The sequence below is a fragment of the Peromyscus maniculatus genome, chromosome 13, assembly GCF_049852395.1.
Source record: "Peromyscus maniculatus bairdii isolate BWxNUB_F1_BW_parent chromosome 13, HU_Pman_BW_mat_3.1, whole genome shotgun sequence".
In the NCBI taxonomy this organism is placed as follows: Eukaryota; Metazoa; Chordata; class Mammalia; order Rodentia; family Cricetidae; genus Peromyscus; species Peromyscus maniculatus.
Window position 1 is genome coordinate 20,674,062 of NC_134864.1, and position 27,740 is coordinate 20,701,801.

Here is a 27,740-nt window from a genome sequence, read left to right on the forward strand (position 1 = left end):
GGATCACAGATGCTAATGCTACCTTCTGGAGCTTTCTATGGGTTCTGAGGATTCAAGCTCAGGTGCTTATGTTTGTACAGCGAGTGCTTTTATCCACTGAGCCATCTCCACAGCCCCAAATGAAGATTCTCAAAATCTATGTGCATTCTCAGCAAAATATTCTTATATGTGCTTATATGCAATGTAATAAAATACTGAAAACATTGGTAATTTATTAGTGAAAATTAATTTTCACCTTAAGAGGAAAAAAAAAAAACAACCCTGGAAACAGTACTTCCTAAATAAACTAAGTTTCCACAATTTGATACAATTATATAGGAAATGTTCCGAGGCTGAAACAGGAAGGCTGGACTCATCTGTCACTTGGTAAATGCGAAGAGAAGCAATGGTACACAGGCCAGGGTCACCTGACCACTTTCTCCTTGCTTAGGAACAAGTGGTAAATGTGATTGAAATTGAAAGTGAAAGCACTTTCTCCAGATTTTGGCAACCATTAGTACTATCAGGACCTATAGACCATCAATGTTCTGTCTCTGCATAGATGGTGAAAGCAAAATTAAAATGGTCATGAATCCTCAGCCACCATTACCCCAAGTATGGGACTCCCTTATTCTCTTCATCTCTTCCCAACACAAAGGACAAATACTTAGTACTATGGAGCACAAAACTGGTTTTACTATATATAAATTCAAGGGTTTATGTAGTGGGTAGCTGTTCCAGCTTTGACTTGGAAGCATTACCCCTAGTGAGGCTTCCAGTAACTGTCATACCTACCTATGGTCTGCCCCTGAGGTGGGCCAAGACCAGAGGCCTTAAGACCCGAGATCCGGATGTGCTGGCTCTCTTGGTTCCTGGTGATCCAGGATGCTAGATGTAGACTGAGCAGAGTTCTATAGAGAACACCACTGGACTGCACTTCACCTCTCCCGGATCCTGTAACCAATCCCTTTACTTCCTGTATGTAAAACCCCCAAAATAAACCTCCCTTTTCACTACGTGGAGTTGCCTTAATTCTTCCACCAACAGGTTTATATATAAATATATTTCATTTTTATATATTCACACTACCTCTTTCAGACTCGGGCCTGTAGGAGCCAGAGAGCTGCCCTTTTTTCTAGTGTGTCTTTACCTGACTACTTAAGAGTAAAAACTCACAAACCACAAGTGTATTTTATTTTACTGTGATATTCACTTTATTGTCATTATATTACAATGATATTTACTTATGGACTGTTCATTGCAGCAATTTCTAGATTCAGAATAAGCTGTTAGAGGAGGAAAGTGCAGATGCCGTGAGGTCAAACATTAAACTGTGCACTTGGCCGGGTATCAGCTGGAAACTAGCACTCTCGGTACCCTCCCTACCTAACCAATGACAGGGCACAGTGACCTCAGACAAAAACCCAGGGTGATCTTTAAAGAAGGGAATGAGGGATAAACTCCTAGAGACTTTCTTCATGCAGTATAAACTTTTCCGCATAGGACAGCCAGAAAGTATCTTTACCATGAATGCTGTGTAACAAAGCACACCAAAACTATGGAGCATCAATAAAATTTAACATTTGTTCACAACTCTGCAGGCCAGGCATCTGAATGGGGCTCCTGTGACATTCTGCCACTTTCCATTATGAGACTGCAGGAGTCTGAAGGCTGAGACCACATGATCTGATTTAGCTTCATTTACAAAGTTGACAGCTGGCTGTAAATGTTGGATAGTCTTCCTTCTTAATGAGGTCTCTCATGATCAGAGAAAGGGGACTATGCCAGTGGTCCTCAACCTTCCTAACGCTGCGACCCTTTAATACAGCTCCTCATGTTGTAGTGACCCCAAACATAAAATTATTTTCGTTGCTACTTCCTAACTGCAATTTTGTTACTGTTATGAATCATGATGTAAAGATCTGATATGTAGGTTATCTGACCCATAGGTTGAGAACCGCTGGTCTTTGCTACACACATGTTAATGGCAGGATTCCAGAGAGGTAAGCACAGAAGTTCTAAGAATTCCAGAAGCCAAATGCTGAAAGCCCCACAACACGAGTTCCACTGCAGTTGGTGCAAATCCTAAAGGGGTAAAGACTTCTTAATGGGGAGGCGGGTCATGTCACTTCGCACTTCAAAGTGTACATACAGGTGGGAAGAGTCTGGGGTTACAGGCTACAGAATACAGGTGAGCTTTGATCGCTCTTCCTGTATTATCTCTCTCTTTAGAGCTGCCTGTGATCAATAACTGCAGGGTTTTAGTTTTGAAGAGGCAATGGAAGTGTTAACTTTCATCTTCTGCCATATGGACTTGCACGACTTGGCTGCTTCACTGATGAATTTCAAAACAGGAGCACAAACGAGAACCAGTGGCTGGGACTGTTGCTGGGGTTGATTGGTTCTGTAGGTGGTGGTTGCTTTCAGGTCATGACAGTCTTCAACCTTTTCTATTTAATCTCGTAAGTAACACGCTGTGTGTGATATTTTCCCTTTTCCATGTACATGGGTGTTTTACCTGCACATATGTCGGCACACCACTTGTGAGTCTGGTGCCCGATGAAGCCAGAAAAAGGCATCCGATTCTCTGGAACTGGAGTTACAGATGGTTATAAACTGCCACATGGGTGCTGAGAATCAAATCTGGGGTCTCTGGAAGAGCAGTCTGTGCTTTTATCCCCTGAACCATCACTCCCGGCCCCCCTGATATTTTTACTCTTAACAAGCAAGCATTCAAATTGAACATTCTATAATAAACAGCATCAACGCAAGAAATCTAGGTTATATATGCAGCACTTCAAGAAGTTACAAAGCTCTTAAAAGAAGGAAAACACACCATTGTAAAAACTACATATACTTCTATTCATTTGTATGAAGATGACCTATGGAAATTTTTTTTTCGTTTACATTGTAATTAACTAGCTGATCTAGAAATCTATTCATACTGAATTATAGAGTTCAAATTTATTACACTAGTTTTTGTGTCTACTAACTAATAAGAATGTTGATTAAAAAGACGAAACTTTATTTCATGAAATCTCATTTCACTGAATATATTTCTGAAATACCCAGAGAATCACAGAATGTCACAAAATGATAATTGCTACCTAGACTTCATTGAACATGTTCATCTCTAAAAGATTCATTTCTATAGCCGCAGTGCACTGTGGTATGTCTGCTTTGGACAATTTCAAAGGGTAAAATGTGCCACGGAACACACTCCCTAATCAGAACCATTCCTTACGGGAGGAGAGAGGGGAAATCGCTACTCGCTGTTTCACAATATGGTGAACCCAGGAGCAGTCTGAGGAAGAGCTAAGTCCCCACTAACGGCATCCCTACAATTTCCAATGAGGAACTGATTCCTAGAATTGCAGTTATTTTCAGCCGAGGATCTGTTACAGCGCTGCTTCCGAGAGACGGAGTTGGATGCACAAGGAGCTCTGGATTTCAGACAAACGGGTGCTGGCAAGGTTATAATGCGGGTGACGAAAAGCATTTTGCCGATGTGCACATGCTAATCTAATTTTTTAAGCCGCTTTAGTGTTTTTATTATGTTATAAGAGGCCAAATAATGCTCATCTAGAGGAAATGCCACTAACCGAGTCACCTGTTATTTTTCTTCCAGAGTGTTTGGCATGATTTCCAGAAATTAGACAATTCTAGGTGATTATTCAGGGTCAGTCCAGGAACAGGTGATCTACTTCTCAGATGATGATAAAAACTGTGTCCATGTTTAAAATAACCTCCTAAGTCTTACAGTCTGGTAGATAAACTACATAGTTACCATTTTTTTAAGGAACGGTAACTAGTCTAACATTTTTAAATTATCTCACTTACTTTTCTTATATGCTGGGATCTCAAAAGACAGTTCCAAAGTGCACCTTGAACAAACAGAAAAGCAATTAGCCTAAATTAATTGCTCTGCTGATGTGCTGTGCAGCAGGCATGCTTGGTGGCCTTGACAATTCTGCCACTGTTTTCACAGCCTGATGTTCTGATGATAACTGCTGAAATGTGAGCCTGGCCTTAATCAGTATGTTTAGATACATGTTAGCAATTAACCAAATATTAAATATGCATGGAAGAGCGGCACAAGAGTGCAAGAGCAAATGCCTGATTTCCCCCTCATACAGCCATACTGTTCTCACCAGGAAGCAGAGGGACACTGGAGCTACCTTTCTTGCCCTTTTCTCAGCTAATTCTGGCTATCACCATAGGCCAAAATACAAGTGAGTTGATGGTTCTTCACATAAAAATATCCCCAAATTGAAAAAAAAAGGCAATCCACAATAACTGAGCACTAAAACTTCTTTTTTAATAAAAGAGAGAGATTCTGACTTTCAAATATCAGTATGCAATACATAAAGCTCAATCTGAATTTAGACAATAACATTAAATCACTTAAGTATCAATGTATTTTATTCAGAAGTAAGTAAGTCGGGAAGGAAGAGGGCAGTGGAGCCAACTGCCTGATTGTTTCCCAACTTTGAGCCAAATTTGAAAGTACATTTATTCAACCTAAAATAAAATCAATATTCCTAATTCTCTTAACACACATGGATTAAAGAACTTCTCTGAAAAGTGTACAATTTAAAGGTGGCAGGAGACGAAGTTAGAGGCTCAAAAATGAAGAAGCCAGGACTTCCTCACATGGAGAGAGATTCATAAACCAAAAGCACACAGCCCCACACTCAAGGCCAGCAGCAGGGATGCTCCCTGCATCCGGATGCACACCAGTGTGGTGTAGTGTTTCTCGGTTCACTCCATCTTGTCTTGACTACAAAAGCATTTGCACTGGTTTTAAGAGAAATGATTAGTACCACTACAACTGCAACGGCTAATGTAATGAGTTTGCTCTTTTTCTCTTGAGCTTCAGTATCTGAAGACTAAGTTCATACTGTCTTAAATAAAATATTTCATCAGCTGAGGAACGGTATGTATGAAACCTTTCCATTTTCCCGCAGAAAAAGGTTCAAGCCGAAGTGTTCTGTCATTTTCATGTCTTCAGGAAACACCTCCCTTTCTTCATTTCTGAAAGAACTGTCACACAGAAAATAGCCCAGGCGCGTGCATTGTCAGGTCTGCCATTTTTAATTATTACCAATCAAGTTACAGCAATTTCCTCTCTGGTTAAACATGTGTGTACCTATCTTCCAAAGTATTTCTTTATGCCACTGTTCATAAAACATTTTAGGCTGAAGGAAAATCCCCTGCACTAAATTAATAACTAATCACAGGAGATATTTATCATCTCAAGTCTTTTACAGGGAAATTGTCAGATTTAATCACCTTTCCCATATTTTCACTATTTACTGGGCTTCATTTATCAGACACTTTAGATTTTGACAACAGTGAGTTATTTTAATTGCTATTTCAAGTTTGAGTGACTAAGAATAAGACCCTTCCTAGGAGATATGGGGGTGGGAAATGTAGAGAAATTCATCTGAGCATCCAATAAACTATCACTTTCATGAATAAATCAAGGTTTTCTACATTGTTAGCAATTTAAAAACAGGCATGAGATAGGAAACCACCAAATCACAGGCTTATGGTACTGCATTATCATCATTTAAAATGTATCATTCCTACTCTTTCCCATGATATGATCATAAACTGATTTCTTAACATGGAAAACATTTTTATACCACAAATTAGACTGGGTAATAGTGCAGTGGTCAATGACAGAGTGCATGTTTATTGTGAGTAAAGGCATGGGTTCAATACCCAGCAAATACTCCCCCTAACAAAAGTAAATTTCACAAGCTAAATGCCTACTTTGTATATTTAGTCATCCTTCTATAGCTTGAAAACATAAAACAAGAAACTGCATAACAATAGCACATTCAGAAACATTCATGACATGATTATATACAATTACCCTTCTTGGAATAGGGAGATAGATCCGTGTCATGAAAACATTAAGACCTGAATTTAGATCCCCACCTACCACTGTCTTAAAAGCAAGGCATGGCATGTGTCTGTGCCCCAGGTGCTGAGAATGGGACTCAGGTGAATCCCAGGGGATCATGGCTAGGCTATCTAGCAAAAATGGTAAGCTAAAGTTCAGTGATAGTCCCCCATCTCAAAAAAATAAATGAAGAAGCAATTGAGAAAACCATCAAACATCTCTGTACTTGCTTGCATGGGTACATTCACCCCCAATTGTTACACAGGATGGTCATGGACTCTATGGACTCTACTACTGTCTGGAACCAGGAGCCCTTAAAGTTGCCTTTGTCGTGGTGTTCTGTCATAGCGACAGAAAAGTAAGACACCCTAGCATCCAAACTCCTCCACATCCTAGCAGAGGAACAGGACTAGCACAAACACTACCATGGGGATGCCTCAGCGGTTAGCATCACTAACTAGTTTCCTACGAGATGGGGCTGGCTGCTTCCTAGGCTGGTGGTAGACTCTTGGGCTCATCTTCCCAAGACACTAGCACTACAGGCGATGGCACTAAACACACCAACAGTGTATTTTTATCTCCTTCTGATTTCTGAGTTTCTGGGCTGGTAGAGAAAAAAATTGCCACAACTTCGCAATATTCCAAGCTGAAAAGCATCCACTCCTCCAAAACACCTAACATTAATAGAAAGTAAAATATCCTCAAGCTCAAATTCAACTATGCTGCTGGATTTAATGGCTAGGTTTGTCCCCTTGGGCAACCTTTAAATCTCAGTCTCTATGAGAATTAAGTAATATTAGGGGATTGAAATGAAATAAAGGTCTAAGTCCACTGTGACATGACATTCACTGGAAGATAGTAGATTACCCACTCAGTCCTTGAGCACTTATAAATACAATATATAGCATATGTTCACAAAACAATTCTTAGAAATAAAACACAATGGACACTCAGCAAATATTTTATATCACCAACACCTGCTCAAATCCTCTCTGAACTTTAATTCTAAATATCACTGCTTTTTATTGAATCAACGGAAATTTGAAAGAAGAAACAGAATAAACATGCAGAGATGATCAAGGGAGTTAGAAAAATCTTTCTCTAAAACCTCATTGAGTTTCACATGAGCTGGGGTGCTGTCAGGCTCACTGAGAGGTGGGTGTGGTGTGGCATCTGCCAATCTACAATCTGAACTCACATAGACCCAAAAGCACTGCAAAAGGATTTGTTTTTTTCTGTAGGAGAATAAAGAGACAGAGAAAAGAGAAAAAGGAGAGTTAGGATTCCTCTTAACACTACAAAACAAAGGAATCATGAATCAAAATTAAGCAATGCCTATGAATTCTCTTTAAAAAAAAAAAAAAAAGCACCTAAAATGACTGTAAATAAAAGATGTAGCTCAGTGGCAGAGCGCATGCCCAGAACACATTAGACAATGGCACCTAAATAAATAAATAAATAAATAAACAAATAAATAAATAAATAAATAGACAGATAAATAAATAAATGACAAGATAAATGCATAACTCACAGCTTTGAAGCTGGACAGAGTTTAGAAAACTAGCTGATCTGTGCTAACAATTCAATAAATTGTTTTACAGGAGGCCCGCTTGCTTTCATTATTGGAAGTCTGCTAGGGAAAACAAAAGCTTTATCTATCAGAGCTGATTGTATCTTCCTCTGTAACTTCCACCTGTTGGGCAAAGTCCTGATGTCAGAAAAGACAGCAATAACAAGAAAGAACTATATCAGGTAAAAATAATTAAAACTACATTATCTGTTAATGTCTTTATTAAACTCAACTTGCAAAGAACTATTTGATTTAATGTATGAAACAAGAATCTTTACAGTTAAATATATATTTTTGAGTGTATGTGTGTCTCTGTCTATGGGAATATATGTTACCTTCATGCAGATGCCCAAAGGACACTGGATTCTCTGAAGCTGGAATTACAGGGAACCAAACTCAGTTCCTCTAGAAGAGCAAGAAATGTGCTGAACCACTGAACCATCCCTTTGGCCCCAATACTCTATATTTTAATGGAGAAGAATTCAGTTTCTATGCTGCATGAGAGAAAAATAAAAATATGGATCGTGTCTGTAGGAGGAGAAACTGGCCAACACCCCAAGACAACAAGTAGCTCATTCTCGTGAAAATACTGTTGACAAAAAAGATAGGCTAATCCAAAGCTTTTACAAGACTTGAGTTCAGAATTTTCGTGTAAATTATCTTAATTAAAAAAGGAAAACAAGCCCAGCGGTAGTAGTGCACCCCTTTAATCCCAGCACTCGGGAGGCAGAGGTAGGCAGAGCTCTGTGAGTTCAAGGCCAGCCTAGTCTACAAAGCAAGTTCCAGGACAGGCACCAAAACTACATAGAAAAACCCTGTCTCAAAAAAAACAAAACAAACAAACAAAAAAGAAAGAAAGAAAAACAAAACAAAAGCCTTACTGTATACCTGAAAGAAAGTAGACATAAGAGAAAAGATTTAACAATCTCCGTATTTTAGAGTAAAGCCATTTTTGGAAATAAAAGACTAATCCAACAAATTACAGCAATGATAGTTTGCTTCAACAACCACTGCTGAGATCTGGATAAGACCGAGAGTGTCATCCATGTTAGCAACTGAGTTCTCTGTGTGCCTGTGTTGAATCAGTGGCCCCTTTAAGAGACAGAGACTCTTAAAGGATCATAGTAGTTCTTGCCTGGCCTCCAATCTTTCTCTGACTTCCTGTCTCACCATGTGATCTCTTCGTGCCATTTTTAGGCTTCCATCTGAAGAACCTTACCCAAAGTCAAGCACGTGAGCCATTCTACACTGGATTTTTGACCTCGAAAACCATACACTAAATAAACCTCTTTTCATTACTCGCTATTCAATGGAGAGTACTCTAATCCCAAGGGTAGAGCCTGGCTTTTGCTGTGCCTTGTAACATTAGCTGCTAGAAAATCATTCATTTCTCTCACATTATTACTTTACACTGTTTTCATGAGCAACACAATGGGCTGAAAACCAAAGGGTCATTTGCTAATGAAAATACAGATCACAGGAACAAAACTAACCTTTTTTTTTTTTTCTTCAGTTTTCCCACTGTTAAAAATTTAAAACAGAAAAACTACATTTTTGACAGGGAATTTAAATATTTAAATCAAGGCAATTTCTTTTAATTCTTATTGATAAAAAAACAAAGAACTCTTATAATCATATTGCCACAAAAAAGCTCAGAACCATTCAATTTTATATATCACCCTTTTATACCTAAATGTGCAGCTTTTGAATTCTGCATGAGTTACACAAAACTCTAAAGACCAAATTGAACATAAAATAACAAAAGATTTATATGAAATACAGATAAATATTTCAATAAGCTTGGAGTCAGAAAGAAAAGAGAAGACATAATAACCAGATGTTTAATTTACATCACAGCTACAAGTATCTATAGTCTCTTTTCATATGACACTTGCATTGTATTTGTATTTAAAGCAATGATAAATGTCAAATAACTACGCGGCCATCCTTCTGAATCCAAGGAAATACCAAGCTGTGCAATTCTTTCAATGCAAACAGTGCTTTTAGGAAACAAAGGAGGAGAACAGCACGTCTTAGTCACACAGATCAATTTCAAGCCTGTAGAGGTGGGGTTGGAGTCAGCGGCAGGACTTGAATGAGAAGAGCCTGTCATCACCACACAGTTTTAAATGTTTAGCTTTTTTAAAAAAAGGTTCACAGACAAGAACTTTAAATGTAGAGAAACTGGGGGCGCTGAAGTTTATTAAGCCAGCACTTTATAGTCCCAGCCTCGTAAAAGTAGGAGAGTTTTTCATATATAAATACATTAAATGATATCTAAAAGTTCTAGATCACCGTTCTCAACCTTCCCAATGCTGCAGCTCTTTAATACAGTTGTTCATGCTGTGGTGACCCCCAACCATGAAATTATTTGGTTGTTACTTCATAACTGCAATTTTACTACTGTTATGAACTGTAAACATCTGACATGCAGGACCATCTGATATGTAGGATACCTGCTATGTGACCCCAGAGGGGTCACAACCTTCACTTTGAGAGCCACTGTTCTAGACCAAAGAAAATAATGACTTCTTACCAAAAACACAAATCTAAGAATTTTCCATATATTAACAGTAGATTAATTCCATCTATGAACTAGAAAATTGACTGATCATTCATTAACATTTTCTTGTTTGTCCTCACTCAGTTTTCACAGTAGCAATTATAGAAAACACATTCATCTTAAAAAAAAAAATCAAACAAATGACCTAAATTTAATAGGAATAATTTGACTTTTCCCTGAACAAAAGATGTTGAAAGGCTTAAATGAGAATGTGTGTGAAATACCTATCAATCACCTGTGTAATAAAAGTTGCATTCCTCCGCTCTATCCTTAGCAAGCTCATTATTAACGTTAAGTCTTATGTCACTTAAAGAGATGGATGGCCCTTACAGCAGCATGGACTCAGTGCCCCACGTTCTAAGACATAGTACCAAGTACTCAGCACTGCTTCCCGACTTACTGAAGGATAGTCATAATGAACAAATGTAACACAGAAGCTAATTGATAGGCTAACTGCATTACTGCTTTCCAGTGCTCTCTCTGTGAAAGGTTACTAACCCATCTGGCTAAGTGCTGAAATCATAATTAAGTCTGATGGGAAGTCCTAGATTTATACCAATATAATTACAAATATTACTTAGCTTAGTAATACGGTATGGCAAGAACAATGAGATGAGTAATTTAGATGATACTGCAAAGTGGGTTTTAATGTCTGAAACTTCTATTATAGTACACAGGATAAGTGCAAGTAGTGTAATTAAAACTAAAAGAGTCTGATCTTCATAACTCTACTGCTTGGCTCATTAAAATGCATGTTTTCTCAATTAATCCAAACTTTTCCATTAAAAACATAAAAATACACTTTCATTCCTTAGAAATCAATCTCCATGGTACTTATTATATTTAGAATCAAACACTAAATAACCATTACAGATAAGTACAAAGGAAAGTGATAGGGAGCAGGAAGTTGCATCCACAAGCCCAACAAAGGAAGAAAAGGCTGTTCACTTCCCATCCTAAGTCCCCCAGTTTGGGCTAAGTACGTGTTTGAAGAGCCTGAAGATTAAGATCCCTGAGGGAACCTATGCAAAGTGCTCATACACCATTCCCACATTTCATATCATTTCTACCAGTTACAGCATTGTCTGATTACTAATTCTCTTGTTATATATGACACCTAGGTCATGTGTACAGAAAACTGTGGAATGTAGTCACATTGCTGCAGAATGACTTCTCCCTCTTTTAATTCAGTATACTGCTAAGAAACGTCTCTAAATATTAAGCAGATAGAAACACAAATGTTTATATCTTTTATTGTATTACTTGATATGAAAAGCTATTAAAATGCTGTCATTTAATTATCTGTAAATTAGAATATTGATAATGGAGACACTAACTTTTAACTTGATATCATTCAATTTTCTTTAAATATTTGGCTTACTTTGTAAAGGAAATATTGCCAGAAACAATAAATACATTTCAAAAATTTTGATTCTAATTCTTTAACAGTCCATTAGATTTTTAAATGAAATTAAAAAAAAAAATCAGTAAGTTTTTCGAAAGAAATTTGACTCAATAAAGCTGTAAGAGAAAGAAAATAACCCAGTAACAACACAGCAGTAAGAAAACAGAAAGGGGCTTTGTGATGTCACACTAGGAAGTATTTGGGCAGACCTGGAAAGTGCAGGGAACAAAGCAAAGGCAGACCAAGAAGATTCCATCAAACTGAAGGACTCCACACAGCAAAGGGAACATCAGAGGGAAAGAAATTCACACATCGGAGAAAACACTTAGAACCTGTCATGTCACAACAGGAAAATAACCCAAATACATGTAACTCAACAGCAAAAACCAAATAGCCTGATTTTAAAAACAAGCAATAGACCTTTTAAAAGATACACAAAAGGCAGATAATCTTAAGCATCACTAATTGTCAACCTCAGAGAGAGCTAGACAAATCATGAGCTATGCCTGTAATCTTAGCAGCAGGCAGAATTTAGGAGTTCTTGTCCAGTGGGAAACAAAGTAACTCCCTATGTTACCCACTTAGCAAGAAGGGCTACTAAGAAAAAAGAAAATGAAAAGATAATTGCTGGCAAAATTACAGAAAACACGGGACCTCTGTGCATGGATAGTAAAGTGTGAGCATAAAAATTAGGACAAGCAGTGTAGACACTACTGACAAACTTGAAAACGGGGCTACCAGAGGCTCCAGTGAATGTAACCAGGAAATGAAAGGACATCTGTGTTCAGCACATTTGTTATATTCAAGAAAGGAAACAATCTCTGTATCCATCAACTCATGAGTGGATAAAAATCTTTAGGCTTTTAAGACATTACATTTTTACAACAATATATTGATCACTCCCTTTCCCACTCCCTGCCATATTCTCCCCAAAAAGGGCTGGGGATATAGGTCAGTGACAGACTGCTTAACCAGCATCATGAGACAGGTTAGTGACCTTTCATAGAGAGGGAACAGGAATGCACCTCACTGTGCCTTTGAGATCCTGTCATGTGACAACATGAACAGAACTGGACATCATGTTAAGTGAAGTAAGCCAAGCCAGAAAGCCAAGTGCTGCCTGCTCTCCACCATTAGAGGGATATGCAAGAACTGGCCTTCTGGAAATTGAGAGAACCATGGTAGCTAGCCATCAATTACACAAGAGTCCAACGCTCAAGACACTAACAATAGAGAGCAATGTTGTACTGTATATTTTTAAATGACAAGAAGAACAGAGTTTGTTGGAGTTTTGCCTTTTTTTAAAATAACAAATGGATACATGCTTCAGGAGACAAATTTGCTTAGCCTTATTTAAACACTGTATCAGTTAAATATGCACTGAAGCTTTACATGAGACCCAATAAATAAATTCAGTTGTAACTTTTATGTATCAGTAAAAATTTTTAAATTTTAAACAAATGATACAAAAATTACTACAAAAATTTTACTAAGAATCACATGAAGACTATCATATAACTTAAAAGAAAAATTTAAAGCAATCTAAAATTGGTTACTATAACTTGTTAAAATTGGAAAAATGGAACATATATCACTTTTTTAAGTATAAAAAGAAATTGCAAAAAACAGGAGGATGGGGAGTGTCGTAGAATATTATTTTAAGATGTGTTACATTTATTTATGATGTGGACCATTTGTTTAATGATGCAAAGATGTGCTGCATTCCTTTATGTTACATTTGTTTAAATCTGTGAAGCTGTGTTACTTTGCTGGTCTAAAACATCTAATGGTCTAATAAAGAGCTGAATGGCCAATAGCAAGGCAGGAGAAAGGATAGGCGGGGCTGCCAGGCAGAGAGAATAAATAGGAGGAGAAATCTGGAAGAAGATCTAGGAGCCAAAAAGAGGAGGAGAGGACTCCAGGGGCCAGCCACCCAGCTACGCAGCAAGCCACGGAGTAAGAAGGAAAGACATAGAGAAATGTAAAAGCCCAGAGGCAAAGAGTAGACAGGATAATTTAAGTTAAGAAAAGCTGGCTAGACATAAGCCAAGCTAAGGCTGGGCATTTATAAGTAATAATAAGACTCTGTGTAATTATTTGGGACCTGGGTGGCGGGCCCCCAAAGAGTAAAGAACAAAGAGCCAAAAGAATAACAAAAACCAACCCCAAGGGAGTCTGAAGTTTAAATCACTGTTAGATTAAACAATACTATTTCTCCTACTTGTAAAATATTTCTATCTAAATAGTCGGTAATTTTATATGGAACAGTATGTTTTATTTTGAAAGCAAATTCTCTGTAATGGCCTATCTTGCTACACAAAGAAACCCTGTCTTGAATAACAGAAAGAAAAAACAAAAACAAAACAAACAAACAAAAAAAACACATATTCTAACGGGTGGAGGGCCAGGCTCTAGTCTCATGCCTGTACTCAAACACCTGCCTCTTTGGCAATGATGGGACCATCATGCATTTGTCTGTATCATCAAAGTATACTTGCAAGAGGTATACTTTTATCAATGTGATATTTCAGAGAAAAATAGGCATATGGTTATTTAAAAGAAAAGATCTCTCTTTTAACACATTGTATATTATGTATTAAATTCCTAATCACATGATTCTATTTAAAAACAACTTACATTTATAAGAAATGTAAGTTGTAAGCCGGGCAGTGGTGACACATGCCTTTAAACCCAGCACTTGGGAAGCAGAGGGATCTCTGTGAGTTCAAGGCCAGTCCAGACCACAAAGCAAGTTCCAGAACAGCCAAGGCTGTTACAGAGAAAACCTGTCTCAAAAAAAAAAGAAAGAAAGGAAGGAAGGAAGGAAGGAAGGAAGGAAGGAAGGAAGGAAGGAAGGAAGGAAGGAAGGAAGGAAGGAAGGAAGGAAGGAAGGAAGGAAGGAAGGAAGGAAGGAGGAAAGAAAGAAAGAAGGAAAGAAAGAAAGAAAGAAAGAAAGAAAGAAAGAAAGAAAGAAAGAAAGAAAGAAAGAAAGAAAGAAAGAAAGAAAGAAAGAAAGAAAGAAAGAAAGAAAAAGAAATATAAGCTATAAAAATGATGAAATCATCATCAAGGAAAGGTATAAATGCAAAATGTTTGAGGTAACTCCTCAGAATCATTGATAAGGAAAACCATAACAATCAGCCATAAAACTCTCAAATCCTTAAAAAGACAAACTATATATGCTTCATGAGTAACAAGGAACAAATTAACACTGCTGCAGCTGCTCAACCAAACACCAGTGCTGCAGCACATGAAACCCTGCTGCAGTTGTAAGCAGTGATGCATCAAAGTATGCATCTAGATCCTTCTGCAAACTGCAGGAGAGCCATTGGGAGGCAGCTGCATGCAGCTTTCCTGATGCTGCCATGTCTTATTACAGTGGTAATCTGTATCTGCCAGGCTTTCCTCTGGACACACACGTGTCTAAAGACGCTACGATAGTTACCTGTCGTTTATGATCCAGTTCAGACAGAGGTTCAGAGAGCTAAGATTTTTGCACCTCTTGACGATTTCCATCACAGTTTCATTATCCAGTTCAGTGATATGACGGAGGTCCAAGCTGGAAAGATTTCTTAGCTAATGACATAAAGAAAATGAAAGACAAAAAAAAAAAAATTAAGTGCCAAGTTAATTCTCAAAAATTATACTATCATTTACCTTACATTAGGAGTAGCACCACCGTACAAGAATTAATGTACATGAGATAGCTAGCCTTTAAATTAAATATCAAAGTATTTTACAGAAAAAATTTTAAATAAGCATTGGAATCTATGATGAATATATGAATGGGCAAAACATAAAAAAGATTTTACTGAAGCACCACTAAAATAAAGAAGTAGCAACCTGTTATGTAAGGTAGAAAAGCTGCGGAACACATTGCAGAAAGTACCTACAGCTGGTAAGTTCATACAGGGCTCAATTTCAGATGTTTATCTTCGAAACTAAAACATCCCTTCTGTACCAGCTCTCTCATGTTCATCTATGAAACACACATAATCAATTCAGAGATGAGTACTCCCCAGATTGGGACTATCAGAGGCACGTGTTTACTGTACCACTCCAACCCTATTTCTTCATTTCTCTCATTCCTTTTTGATAATTCCTGGTTTTCCCTGATGTATAGTCTCCAAAGGCAAATTAGTAACATTTACATAAAAGTGGCAGGATGTTGATTACCCTCAAGTAAGGTATATTTCCAAATAAGTAACTTTTGCTTAGTAACAGACAAAAGAATTAATCTAGAAGTGTGTGTGTGTGTGTGTGTGTGTGTGTGTGTGTGTGTGTGTGTGTGTGTGTGTGTGTGTCTTAACATGCCACCCTATAAGGCAGATGTGATTAAATGACTGGTCCTGAGATGGAGAAATCATACCAGATGATTCAACAGGTACAATTTAACCGATGAACACCCTCTAAGTGGAGCATCTTCTCTGGCTAGTTAGAGATGTGATGGAAGCTACACCAGCCATCTGAATCATGACAGCGAGCCAACCTGCCTTGCCCAAACAGTGGAAACAGAGAGAGGGGGCCAGGAGCCGCAGCCTGTGAGAGACTCGATTCTGGGAACAGCCACAGCTCTGGGCTGACAGCCAGGAGGAAGGAAGGATGAAAACCGACAGCCCTAAAGGACTTGACTCTGCCCTTGAACTTTCACAAAGAAACACAAGCTGTCCACACCCTGATGTGCCGAGAATGACCCAGACAGACAGACATCTTATTCAGACAACAGTGAGATAATACACTTGTGCAGTTGGAGCTAAGTACGTGAACATTTGTCACAACAGAACTTAGAAACTGGGACACAGCATTTACAGCAACTTGAAGGAGCTCTCCGAGGACTAGTTTGTCTTCTCTAGACCACCATCAAATCCCTCTTTGGGGAAGGTTATCCCTATAGGAAGCAGAACTGTAGGTCTGACCCAATTGCCAAAGGCCTCAGAGCAGAAAAGTCTCACCTAAGTCAGCTCAGCTTAAATCCCCCAGAAGCAGACATGAAAATCCATGGTAATGCATGGGCAACTGCTGAGCAATTCAAAGGCGACCAGGGTGCTGAGGCTAGATCTTCAATTCATTTACATTTTGATTTTACATCTGTGTGCAGTTCATGGCTACTGTATTGGCCACAGTTCTAGAGAATGAAGAGTCATGACGGAGTTGGGGAGGACTCAGCCAGGCAGCTCCCAAACTCCCTTTGTTTCTCAGATCACAAGGGAGAAGCTACACAGAGTTGATACACCATGGCTCTCTGCTCTCTGAAGTGTGCTGCATGATTGTGGGGAGAAAAGAGAAAGAGAGAAAGGGACACCACAGGCTTATTCCAGAGGCATGAAGTTTCTGCATGGGTTCCTTCTAAGGGCCATGATGTCTCCTCTCTAGAGAAACGCTCTTAAGAAGCCTCTCTGCAATCTACCTGTCAGGTCAGATGCTCAATGATGTTGAATCCAGTGCAGCACCAGACCCAGGAACACCAAAACTCCAGAGAGAAGGCAAGAGCAGGAACGAAGGGATTTCTGACAGTTCCTCATCTGGTCGGCAGAGGCTGAGGGCCTCACTACCAGGAGCACACTGCGAGAGAATAGATTCATACTTACTAAAAACAAAACTTCTGCTGGGCCAAGTATGATGGTGCACGCCTTTAATCCCTGCACTGGAGAGGCAGAAGCAGGCAAGCTCTGTGAGACCAGCCAGGCCTGCACACTGAGATCCTGTCTGACAAACAAAACAACGCCAAAACAAGAACAACAAAAAATCCTTTAGGCAGTCTAAACATCTCAGGCCGCTGGCCAGTCAAATGCCATCCAGCTTCTCCAGTGTCCCTTTCTTCTAGGGACGCCTCACTGTAACCATAGTAACCAGCACACCATGCACAGAGCCCACAGGGGACCTGTTTCACCTCCAAAGTTCTAACTCTTTGATCCCCAACCCTTACCTTTCTGCAGATTACACTGCTGGACAATAAACAAAACAAACTAAATGTTTTCAAGCCCCTAAGGGAACTAAAAAGGAAAAAAAAAACCTATAAAATACAATATAAATAACAAGATAAATTCCAGAATCTATAAATTAATTCAGTTGAAGTTCAGTAAAAAATCCAAAGGGCTCACACTCTATCCTGCAGTGTTTGCACCCCTCCCAGTACCTGATGTCTCTCCACGTGGTAAATGGAAATTAAAGGAGCCTGCAGCAACAGACTGGGAGGAAAGGGCAAGGCTGTGGTGAGTGCCACTACCTTGATGACAAGCGGACCTCAGAAGATCACAATAAAACCAGAGAGGACAGTAATGCCAAGGGGCAAAACTTCAAGTCACAGTGCTTTCTTAAATAGACTGCTTATCATCTTTCAAGACAAGTAGCACAGTGATGGTTTATGAGAAACTATGGATAACGGAGAGGATCCGGCCCCTAAATCTCAGTCAGAGCACACTTGGAAACTGAACAGGTACAGGAAGCAGACTCTGACTCCAGTGCCTAGTAAATCCTCTTGCTCTTACACAGGCAGAAAGTGCACAGAGGAGGGGGTCTCCTGAGAAAGCACAGGAGAAAGGATTCTGCAGCTGTCATCCTCAACCCCGTGAATGAAAAGGGAAGGCAGCCTGGGAAGGAGTGACCTGCTCACACACCACCACCTGATGACAGAGAGAACCCTCTGTGTCCTTAACGGGGCCCCCTAAAGCTAAGATCGGTTCCTGGCTATGGCCAGCAGGAAAGTAGGCACAGCAGTCCTATACTGCTAAAAGCTGACTCCTTCCAGTGCATCTACTCAAGTGAACCCAAGCTCTATAAAGAAATGCAGCTCTGTGTAGACAGAAGATGTACTTAGGCTACAGGAGGACTCCAGAAACCTGTAAATAGTGAGGTGGCACCCATCCCTTTTTCAAGCTGCTAAATCAGTAGTTATTTATCACACACCAATAAAGACGCCTGCACACAGGCTACAGGGGAAACTATGTGAAGAGAAGCCAAGGTTGAATACATTAAATGAATGTACTGAATGCCAAAGAAATGTGCATTTTAAAATGATTACATTGGTAAATTCTTTCAAGTTTTTTTTTGGTAAAACATTTTACCAAAATAAGAAGTCATTTTCAAAAAGGAAAATATTGAATATGCACATAAAAATTGTGCAAAAGGAAAGGAAAGGAATACAATACCCAGCTGCTAGTTCCAGTTCAGTCCCTCTATCAAGGAAGACACTGAGGACCACAAAGGTTTGAGCGACTGGTGAATGTGGATAACGGGGAGAAAGACATTAATAAAGACAAACTATGTTACAGACTTGTAAAAATCCAGACATCCCATGGAACTAACCCACAGCAGGAAAACACAAGGCCAGGGCTGAGCTATGAGTAACAAAACTCTTCTCTGATTGACTTTTGAACTCTCCAGGGCCAGACGATCACATTGGGCCATGTGTCTGTCACTGCCTAATGTTTATGATCCTGATGTTACAAGTTAACAAGCTCACAGGCCAGGGCTTTGCAAGACAGCATAGAAAATACTTGATTCATTAAGGCTGTTTTGTTTTGTTTTGTGAGCTGGGAGTTCCTGACTGGCATGTATTCATGTGGCCTTCCTGATGAGCATTTTGACCAACACGAGTAGAAATATGACAGCATCCGGACTCAGCTGCAGAAAGCTAACTCTCAGTAGATCATCACAAGACACAGACCCAACATCTCTACAGGATATGGCATTTTTATTCAAAACTCCAAAAACAGCCCTGTCAAATTCATCACATTCATTTTCTTGCTAGGGAATATTATAACAGTGCCCTCCAGTGTTTCATAAAAAGGTACCTGAAATAATCCCTCATAGTCTGAAACAGATAATTACATCTAGAAAACTGACATTTTAATTAAACATGCTTTCCTTACAATTCACCGGTAGTCTTGGGTTATACAAATCACAAAGGATTTGAGTAAGTAGAGTCTTTCTACCAGGAGCTTCTGAATGCCTCACTCCCATTCTCAGACATGTAGCAAGGTATTTAAAAGAAACCTAAGCCACAATGTGGAATGAAAGTAATCACTTTCCAGTTTAATACTGTATTGATGGAAAAAAAAATTAACTTGTAGCCATTCACATAAAAGACCCAAATTAGTCAATGACTGGTATGGCCAAGTCAGTACTTAAACATAAAATGAGATACTCAATCATTACCTAGGAAATACGGAATTATGAAGACTATAAAGAAGTCTACAATGACTTCAAATTTTTCTTAAGACCAAGCAAAGAAGAAAGGGAAATAAGGAAAAAAAGGGGAGAGACCCAGATAGGAGGATAGAAATACACACTTAAGAAGGAAAAGGGAGGGGGCAGAGAGGGGGAAGTGAGAATTGGGGGAAAGGAGCTGGCCACACTGTACAAGTTGACTACAGTGAAGGACTCCGGTAAACTCAGACCATATTGCAAAGTCAAATGGATAGCCACTGGCTAATTCAGTGGTTTAAGCCAGAATGTCCCCCCATAAATTCACACTTTTGAATACTTGGTCCTCAGCAGGTAGCACTATTCGGGGGAAGGGATTAGAAGGTATGACCAATCCTATTGAAGGTGTGCCATTGGAAACAGGCTTAAGGTTTCAAAAGACTGGTGCCATTTTAGTGAGCTCTCTACTTCCTGTTTGTGTATCAGAATATGAGCTCTCAACTCTTGCTCTATGCTGCCATGTTCTCTACCATGATGGTGATGGACTCCCATCCCTCTGGAATAGTAAACCCCAAATAAATCCTTCCTTCTGTGAGTTGTCGTGGTCACTGTGTTTCATCACAGAAATAGAAAAGTAACTACAACAGCTTCAAAGATAATGTAAGACCAATTGGAGGTGATAAGTTTTGAAAAGAATGAAAACGTCTGTGGTGGTATTGTGTTCTGCAAAATACTGTGCACCCTAATAAACTTATCTGGGGTCAGAGACAGAACAGCCACTAGATACAAAGGCTAGAAAATGGTGGCACTCACACCTTTAATCCAAGCATTCCAGAGGTAAAAATTCCTCTGGATCTCTGTGAGTTCAAGGCCACACTGGAAACAGCCAGGCATGGTGACACACGCCTTTAATCCCAAGAAGTGAGCCTTTAATCCCAGGGAGTAATGGAAAAAACAGAAAGATATGTAAGGTGTGAAGACCAGAAACTAGAAGCATTTGGCTGGTTAAGCTTTCAGGCTTTTGAGCAGCAGTTCAGCTGAGATTCATTCTGGATGAGGACTCAGAGGCTTCTAGTCTGAGGAAACAGGATCAGCTGAGGAACTGGCGAGGTGAAGTAGCTATGGCTTATTCTGCTTCTCTGATCTTCCAGTTCACCCCAATACCTGGCTCAGGTTTGATTTTATTAACAAGAACTTTTAAGATTCATGCTACAAACGTCTGTAAGGATAAATACATTTAAGTGACAATTAGTACCTAAATAACTTCTAGAAGCTTTGTCAATATTAGATTAGGAGTATGTTTCTACGCAATCAGTTATAATCCTTGGGAAATAAAATCAACTAAGACTGGCTGCCCCACTAATGGTATTGCTACTGGAACTTCAGAGATCACACACACAGCCAGACTTCCAGAAGCCTGTGAAGATGGAAACCAGGGTAAAGCCAAAGGCACAGGCAGAGAGGGCTAGAGGAAGGCTGTAGTTGGAGGTTTTCCTGTGTCCCACCCAGTCCTACAGTTGCTCAGACCCAAGTAAACACACAGAGGCTTGTATTATTTACTAACTGTATGGCCTAATGGCTCAGGCTTCTCACTATCTAGCTCTTAAAACTTAACTCAGCTCATTTCTATTAATCTATGCATTACCACGTGGCTTCATGGCTTCGTGGTACTTTCACATCCTGAGATTGGGGGAAATAGTCGTCCCCAGAGAAAAGCACACCAATTAGCAACTGTTTTCTTAGTCACCATGACCACCTGTCTCCTTGCAGGTTGGATTCTGCCATTCTCCCACCATATCTGAGATCTCTCCTTTTATTCAGCACTCTGGCTTGCTTTTTAGGATAATTTACCACCCTGCTTCTACTCAGAGCTGTCCCCTTTGACACCTTCTTTTATCTCACTATCCACATTCAACTTCCTTGAATCATTTTATTCACACTTCTCATCATAACCAAAGCCTCTAGGGAAAAAAGTGCTTCTGCTGCCAAATGGAATTTGTACCAAGGCTCTTTACTGTCTATGCCTACCATTTTCTAGAATCAAATAAACTAACTCAAACTTTTTCCCCCAAACTTGAGTGCTTGTCACTGTGTCTAGTCAACTGTGGTCATTACTTTAGGCTGGTCTCATGGGACTCATTTGGGATAAGCTGAAAATGCTCCTTCTTTCTTTGCCATTATTTAATTTCCCAGGGCAGATCTCATCTTCTCTGTGAGTTCTTCTTGGTTACTTTAGGGAGAAGAAAAAAATGTCTCTAAAAATATACTTGCCTTAATGCAAATCCTAAAATGAGCAATTTCTAGTACATTTATGCCCTGTAGAAGGAAAAACTGGTTGACATGTTTCTACTCTGCAACCATTTCAGTACTCCTCTGCCTGCCCAAAATCTCACCTTCCCTTCTCCAACCTCTTCTTCCCCTCCAGCCCCAGTGATGCTCTACCCAATTTCTCATCCCATACATCTGAAATCTAAGCTCGGCTCTTAGACTGTTGGGGAATACTAACTGAAGATGTGTTGCATGTGTTTATGCTGTGGAACGTTTGCTTAAGGATGCAAAGATGTATTACATTCTTTTGTGTTGCATTCGTTTAACTCTGTGAAGCTGTTATGTTGCCTGCCTAAAACACCTAATTGGTCTCATACAGAACTGAGCAGCCAATAGCTAGGCAGGAAAAAGAACAGGCAGGGCTACCAGGCAGAGAGAATAAATAGGAGGAAAAAATCTAAGAAGAGAAGATTGAGGAGCAAGAAAAGAAAGAGAGGAAGACTCCAGGGGCCAGCCACCCAGCTACACAGCAAGCCACAGAGTAAGAAGTAAAAAAAAAAAAGATTACAGAAATAGAAAACGATAAAAGCCCAGAGGTATAATTTAAGAAAAGCTAGCTAAAACAAAGCCAAGCTAGGACCAGGCATTCATAAAAAAGAACTGTAAGCCTCTGTATTTATTTGGGAGTTGGGTGGCAGACCCCAAAGAACAAGAGTCCAAGAATAAAACACAACTACAACCGCCTAGTCCCATACTTGTGGATTTTCTCCACTCCAGATGTTTAAATGATCCTTTAAACATCTGGCCTGAACCTTGGCTATACATTAGGAGCATGTGGAAAACTTTAAAAACAGCCATATGGTCAGATCCTTCCTTAGAAATATATATGAACAAAACATACATGTAAGTATGCAAAAACAAGTAATAAAAAGCAGGGCAGGAATTTAAAAGAGAAAAAGAAAGGGTATTTGGGAGGATTTGGAAAGAGGAAAGAAAAGGGGGAAATGACATGACAATGCTGTGATCTGAAAAAAAATGTGCAAAATAAATTATGAAATTCTCAAAGGATAAACATATTGTATTTTTCATCGACAGGCTGAGATATGGTAATAAAGGCATATGAACATTTTATGTCTGAATGCCTAGCTATCTAAAGAACATACTGGATAAATTTAGGTGTCATTAGTGTATAAAAATATTTATATTTCTAAATTTAACATGTAACTGTATTGTATATATGTGAGTGTTTGTGTGTGTGTGTGTGTGTGTGTATGTGTGTGTGTGTGTGTGTGTGTGTGTGTGTAAGTGACTAAATGAGTTTGGTGAAAACACTGGCTTACAATTTATAGTGAATAAAATTGATATCCTGAAATACATGCATATAGTAATAAAACAAAATACATACATCTGTGATGGTTAAGAGTGACTGACAACTTGACAGAATTTAAAGTCACCTAGGAAACAAATCTCAGACCTGTGATGGGCTAGGGTCCCACACTGAATAAAACGGAGAAACGAACTGAGCACCAGCTCTCACACCTGCGTCCCGACTGCGAACACACTAGGACCAGTTGCTGCAAGTGTGCGGTCACACCCTCCCCACCAGAGGGACCGGACCGAGACTGAGCCAAAATGAACCCCAGGCTTAAAGTTGCATGTGTCACACCAACAAGCAACACACCTAATGCGAGGGTGTGGCTCAAGTGTTTTACTCCAGAAACAGCAGCAAGGATGCCCGGCTATCGGGGACAGGTACACAGGGCCACCTTCACGCCTCACCCCCTTGGCCTGCCTTTACAGCACACTGCTTTTCCTTCTTATCTAGTAAAGCATCTCTCCCCCACGCACAGGAAGACAGAAGCTGCTGTGGGTCAACACTGAGCACCGCCGTGCTGGGCTCCCCACACTTGACACAGCAGCATCGGACAACGCACTAATACACGTTTGTTTAAATGAGGAATCAGCACTGAAACTCTAGAAACCTCAAACTCCTTCCTGAAAATGACTGACTTTCATGTCATTTTAAAGGGTTCCACACAGTAACTGAAAAGCAATTCAAATAAAAAGTGATATAAATTGAAAAAAAAAAAAAAAAAACTTTAAGGATAACTTCTATTTTAAGTGTCTAGAAGTCAAATTTGGTGCTCCATGTCTTTAGAAGTTTGAAAACAGGCATTACTAATAAGTTAACAGTAAATAGCAAAAACAACATTATTAAGCGACACAATTAACAGCCATTTGAGAAGGAGTATAATGAGTTCTCTATTTACATATCTATTCTTAAAATGCAGAACATTAAAAAAAACAAAGCCTCTGTAAGCTGTCAGGATTTTGGTATGGGTGGTAAGGATTCTGAGTTCTTCCCCAAAATCGTAATCACAGCCTCCTGCTGCAGAATGTGAATTTGTTAATTGGGTCTTTGCTCAGTGTACGGTTAGGAATGGATGTGCTGCTCCTCTCGGTGCAGTCATAATTGACTTTTTCTAGGCCTTTTCTTCCCTCCATACAGGGTTTCTAGAGCTCGGGATGAGCTACAATCAGCACTTACAGTTAGAAGTGCAAAGCAACCCTGTCACTCTTCACATAGCGGGGACCAAGAGTCAAGATTGCTCCTCAATTAAAAAATAACATGTTCACACAGTTCTGTTACCTAAAAATAAGGGAACGCAAATGAAGGGCACACTGAGTCAGATAAACTAAGGAGAGATTGTATCTTCTAATCAGACATCTGTATTCTTTTTTCATTCATTTTTCTTGCCAGGCTCAGAGATACATTAATTTTAAAAAGAAAGGAAGACACAGTTAATGAAATTTTGAACCAACTTCAGTCATGAGCACTTCAATAGGGTAAAAGTTTTCCAAATACATTCTAAAAGAAAAGTTGATATTCTGACTTTTTATCGTAGTAAAATCACAAAAATGCCATTGCCAGAGACAAACAGTAATCACCCCCAGAACTATGACTTGTACATGATCTGCTGGGCCTCAAACTGCCTACTAAAGCAAAGACTTCAAACCACTTTACTCTTTATTTCTAAATTTGTTAAGCTGCAAAACAAAGGAAGGAAATTAGTGATCTTGAAATTAAAAGACTATATTCTGGCAGACAATTTTATTTGGGGCATCTAAGAGTGCAACAGGGATGTCAATGTCTATAATAAAATGTCATTCAGGGATAGAGTGTAGGTTTAGCACGTACAAGGTCTAGGTTCAATCCTCAGCATCATAAAATTTAAGTAAATCAGAATAAATGTCTATTTTTTCTTTCCTGGCTAAGAATAAACACCTAGAACTCACTTGACTTCAAAAACTGTCGTAGCCGCCCATCTCGCTCATGGGCCCAGCGGAAGACAGAGCCAGCACTCTGCTTTCAGAAATGAACTGTCTATTCTAGGACTGCACACTATGGCACAGGCTACAAGGGAAGCTCCACCCTTTCATCTTAAAGCTTTGGTACACAGAACCTAACAGCTGGTAGAGCCACTCTCTTTACCATCACCAAAAAGATTTCACCATATGGGAGGCCCCTGTCAACAAGTACCCACAGCTTCACTTCACCGGAGGTCTGGAACCCACTACAAGCCAGATCACCAAGGCATGCAAAATGTTTCTTTATAAACAATAAGCCACTTTTATTGCAATAAACATATCTCTCTCTCTCTCTCTCTCTCTCTCTCTCTCTCTCTCTCTCTCTCTCTCTCTCTCTCTCTCTCTCTCTGTGTGTGTGTGTGTGTGTGTGTGTGTGTGTGTGTGTGTGTGTGTGTGTAAAATTTCTTATTTCTACCCTTTTCCAAAATCCACAAAGAAAGTGACAAGTCTGGTACTACCTAAACCTGGAGTATGAGGCCACATATGTAAATGAGCAAGAAGTCAGAGCCTAGGCCTAGAAGAAATCTCAGTGTAGATGTAGACAAACTATTTCTTCAACAGTCTTGGCACTGTGTTTGAGTTGAACATTAACTGCTCTTAGCATACGCCCCATCACCTAGCCATGCACACATAAGGAATGAATGCTTCCAGGTTTTTAAAACAACATCTTAAAAGAGCCAAATGTTAAGACAGTACGCGAGAAGTGATACTCCAAACGAACAGGAACTCTCTAAACACTGACTCAGACCTGTTTACTTAGCTTCACCTCTTCTACAAGCAGGTCCAAGAAGGAGCGATATTGGGTTCAGAAAGATTTTAAATGGAAAATTGGTTGAGGTTTTTATATGAGACTCTTCTCATCATACTAATGTTAAAAGCTGGAAGCAGAGCTAAAATTCCAGCATAATGGCTGTGTGGTGAGTAGGAACTCAGTTATTTAAAAAAAAAAAAAAAAAAAAAAAAAGGCATCCAGAAGGTCTTTATACAGTTTTATATGATACAAACACAAAGAAATTGAATTATGTTATCATTAAAGTAAGCAACAGAAAGTTTCAAAATGAGCTGGAGAAATGTATAACATTATAAAAAAAACTACTTTCTGATAGAAAATTGTTCACCTGTAATCTTCTTTTTTTTTTTTTTTGGTTTTTTGGAGAGAGGGTTTCTCTGTGTAGCTTTGCGCCTTTCCTGGAACTCACTTGGTAGCCCAGGCTGGCCTCGAACTCACAGAGATCCGCCTGGCTCTGCCTCCCGAGTGCTGGGATTAAAGGCGTATGCCACCACCGCCCGGCAACCTGTAATCTTCTTTTCTCAACCAATTTTGTCCATTGTGACTCCTAAACACTGAATTAATGAAAATGAAACCTAAAGTGACAGTATCTAGTTTACATCTAAAGGAAAACTTTCTAAAATTTGTGGCTTACCTTGACATATGTTCTAAGTCATTCATACCTTCCTCATATCAGTAAAAAAAAAAAAATGATTTTTGAAAAGAAACAAACAGAAGTACTGAAAAGATATAATCTATTTTAATTACCAATCAAAATAATCCAAGACACCATATCAAATATCCGGGAACTAATAACCAGAACTGCACATAAGCAGCTGGCAACAGTTGAGTTAACTTCGTTAGCTGCTGGTCTTACACGTGCTTCTGTAGACTGACATTACAGGTCCCGGCAATAAGAAACAGGGCAAGTGTGTTATTACTAGGAGCGTGTGTTAAAACTCTCCTTCTAACTAGAATGAAGCATCCACACTGAAACCTATGATTGGGACCCCCTAGAATTCCACAGCGTCATCCTCCTGAACTGTCGTGTAAACTGGCCTGCCCCATCTCTCCAGTACGGTTTGACGAGATGCTCGGCAGCACTACAGGGAGTGCTCGGACAGAGCAGTGTCAAGTCTGATTAAATCTTACATCCGAGCCTCCGGTCCCCGAAAGAAAATAAACATCAGCACACTTGCTGTGTGCTCTTATGTAGAAATGGCAGTCAGAATTTAACCAATCAAAAGAACTGCTGGTAAGATCACGTTACATGAAGGGCGATCAGTAAAGGAAAGGGATGCTCTAGAGAAAGGGAAGCTGAACAAACTGGGCGTGGCAGCCTATGACTAAGGATTAGCCACAACCAGAAAGCCCAACCGCTGCAAAGTCACACACAGGAGCGAGAGTCAGCATCCCTGGAGCCCACAGGCCACTGTCACCCATAACAAGTTAGAGCTATCCAGGGGCAGAACCACAGAGGGGGGATGGCACCAGTATCGCTACTGCAGACGCTGGAATGCAGATGAATGAATGCCACAGCCTCCCTCTCTGGTTTTGGTTTAGTTCCTTTTTTTTTGGGGGGGGGGGGAGCTCCATTAAATATACACTGCAGAGTGAAGTCCTCTATAATCCACGGGTCTAAAAACACATAATGCTTAGAAAAGATTGTGTGTGTGTGTGTGTGTGTGTGTGTGTGTGTGTGTGTGTGTGTGTGTGTGTGTAATGTTTTTTAAGAACTTTATACATAAATTTTGATCACAT

General features: G+C 39.5%; 1 protein-coding gene across 2 annotated transcripts in view; it reads right to left on the reverse strand.

Moving 5' to 3' along the window:
• Window positions 1-27,740, reverse strand: part of Fbxl17 (F-box and leucine rich repeat protein 17) — a 456,752-nt gene that overhangs the window by 274,894 nt on the left and 154,118 nt on the right. For both annotated transcript variants that reach the window (XM_076549746.1, XM_006996260.4), the window contains one exon: window positions 14,874-15,004. In XM_076549746.1, coding sequence (XP_076405861.1) covers window positions 14,874-15,004 — 131 coding nt within the window. The remainder of the gene's footprint in view (window positions 1-14,873; window positions 15,005-27,740) is intronic.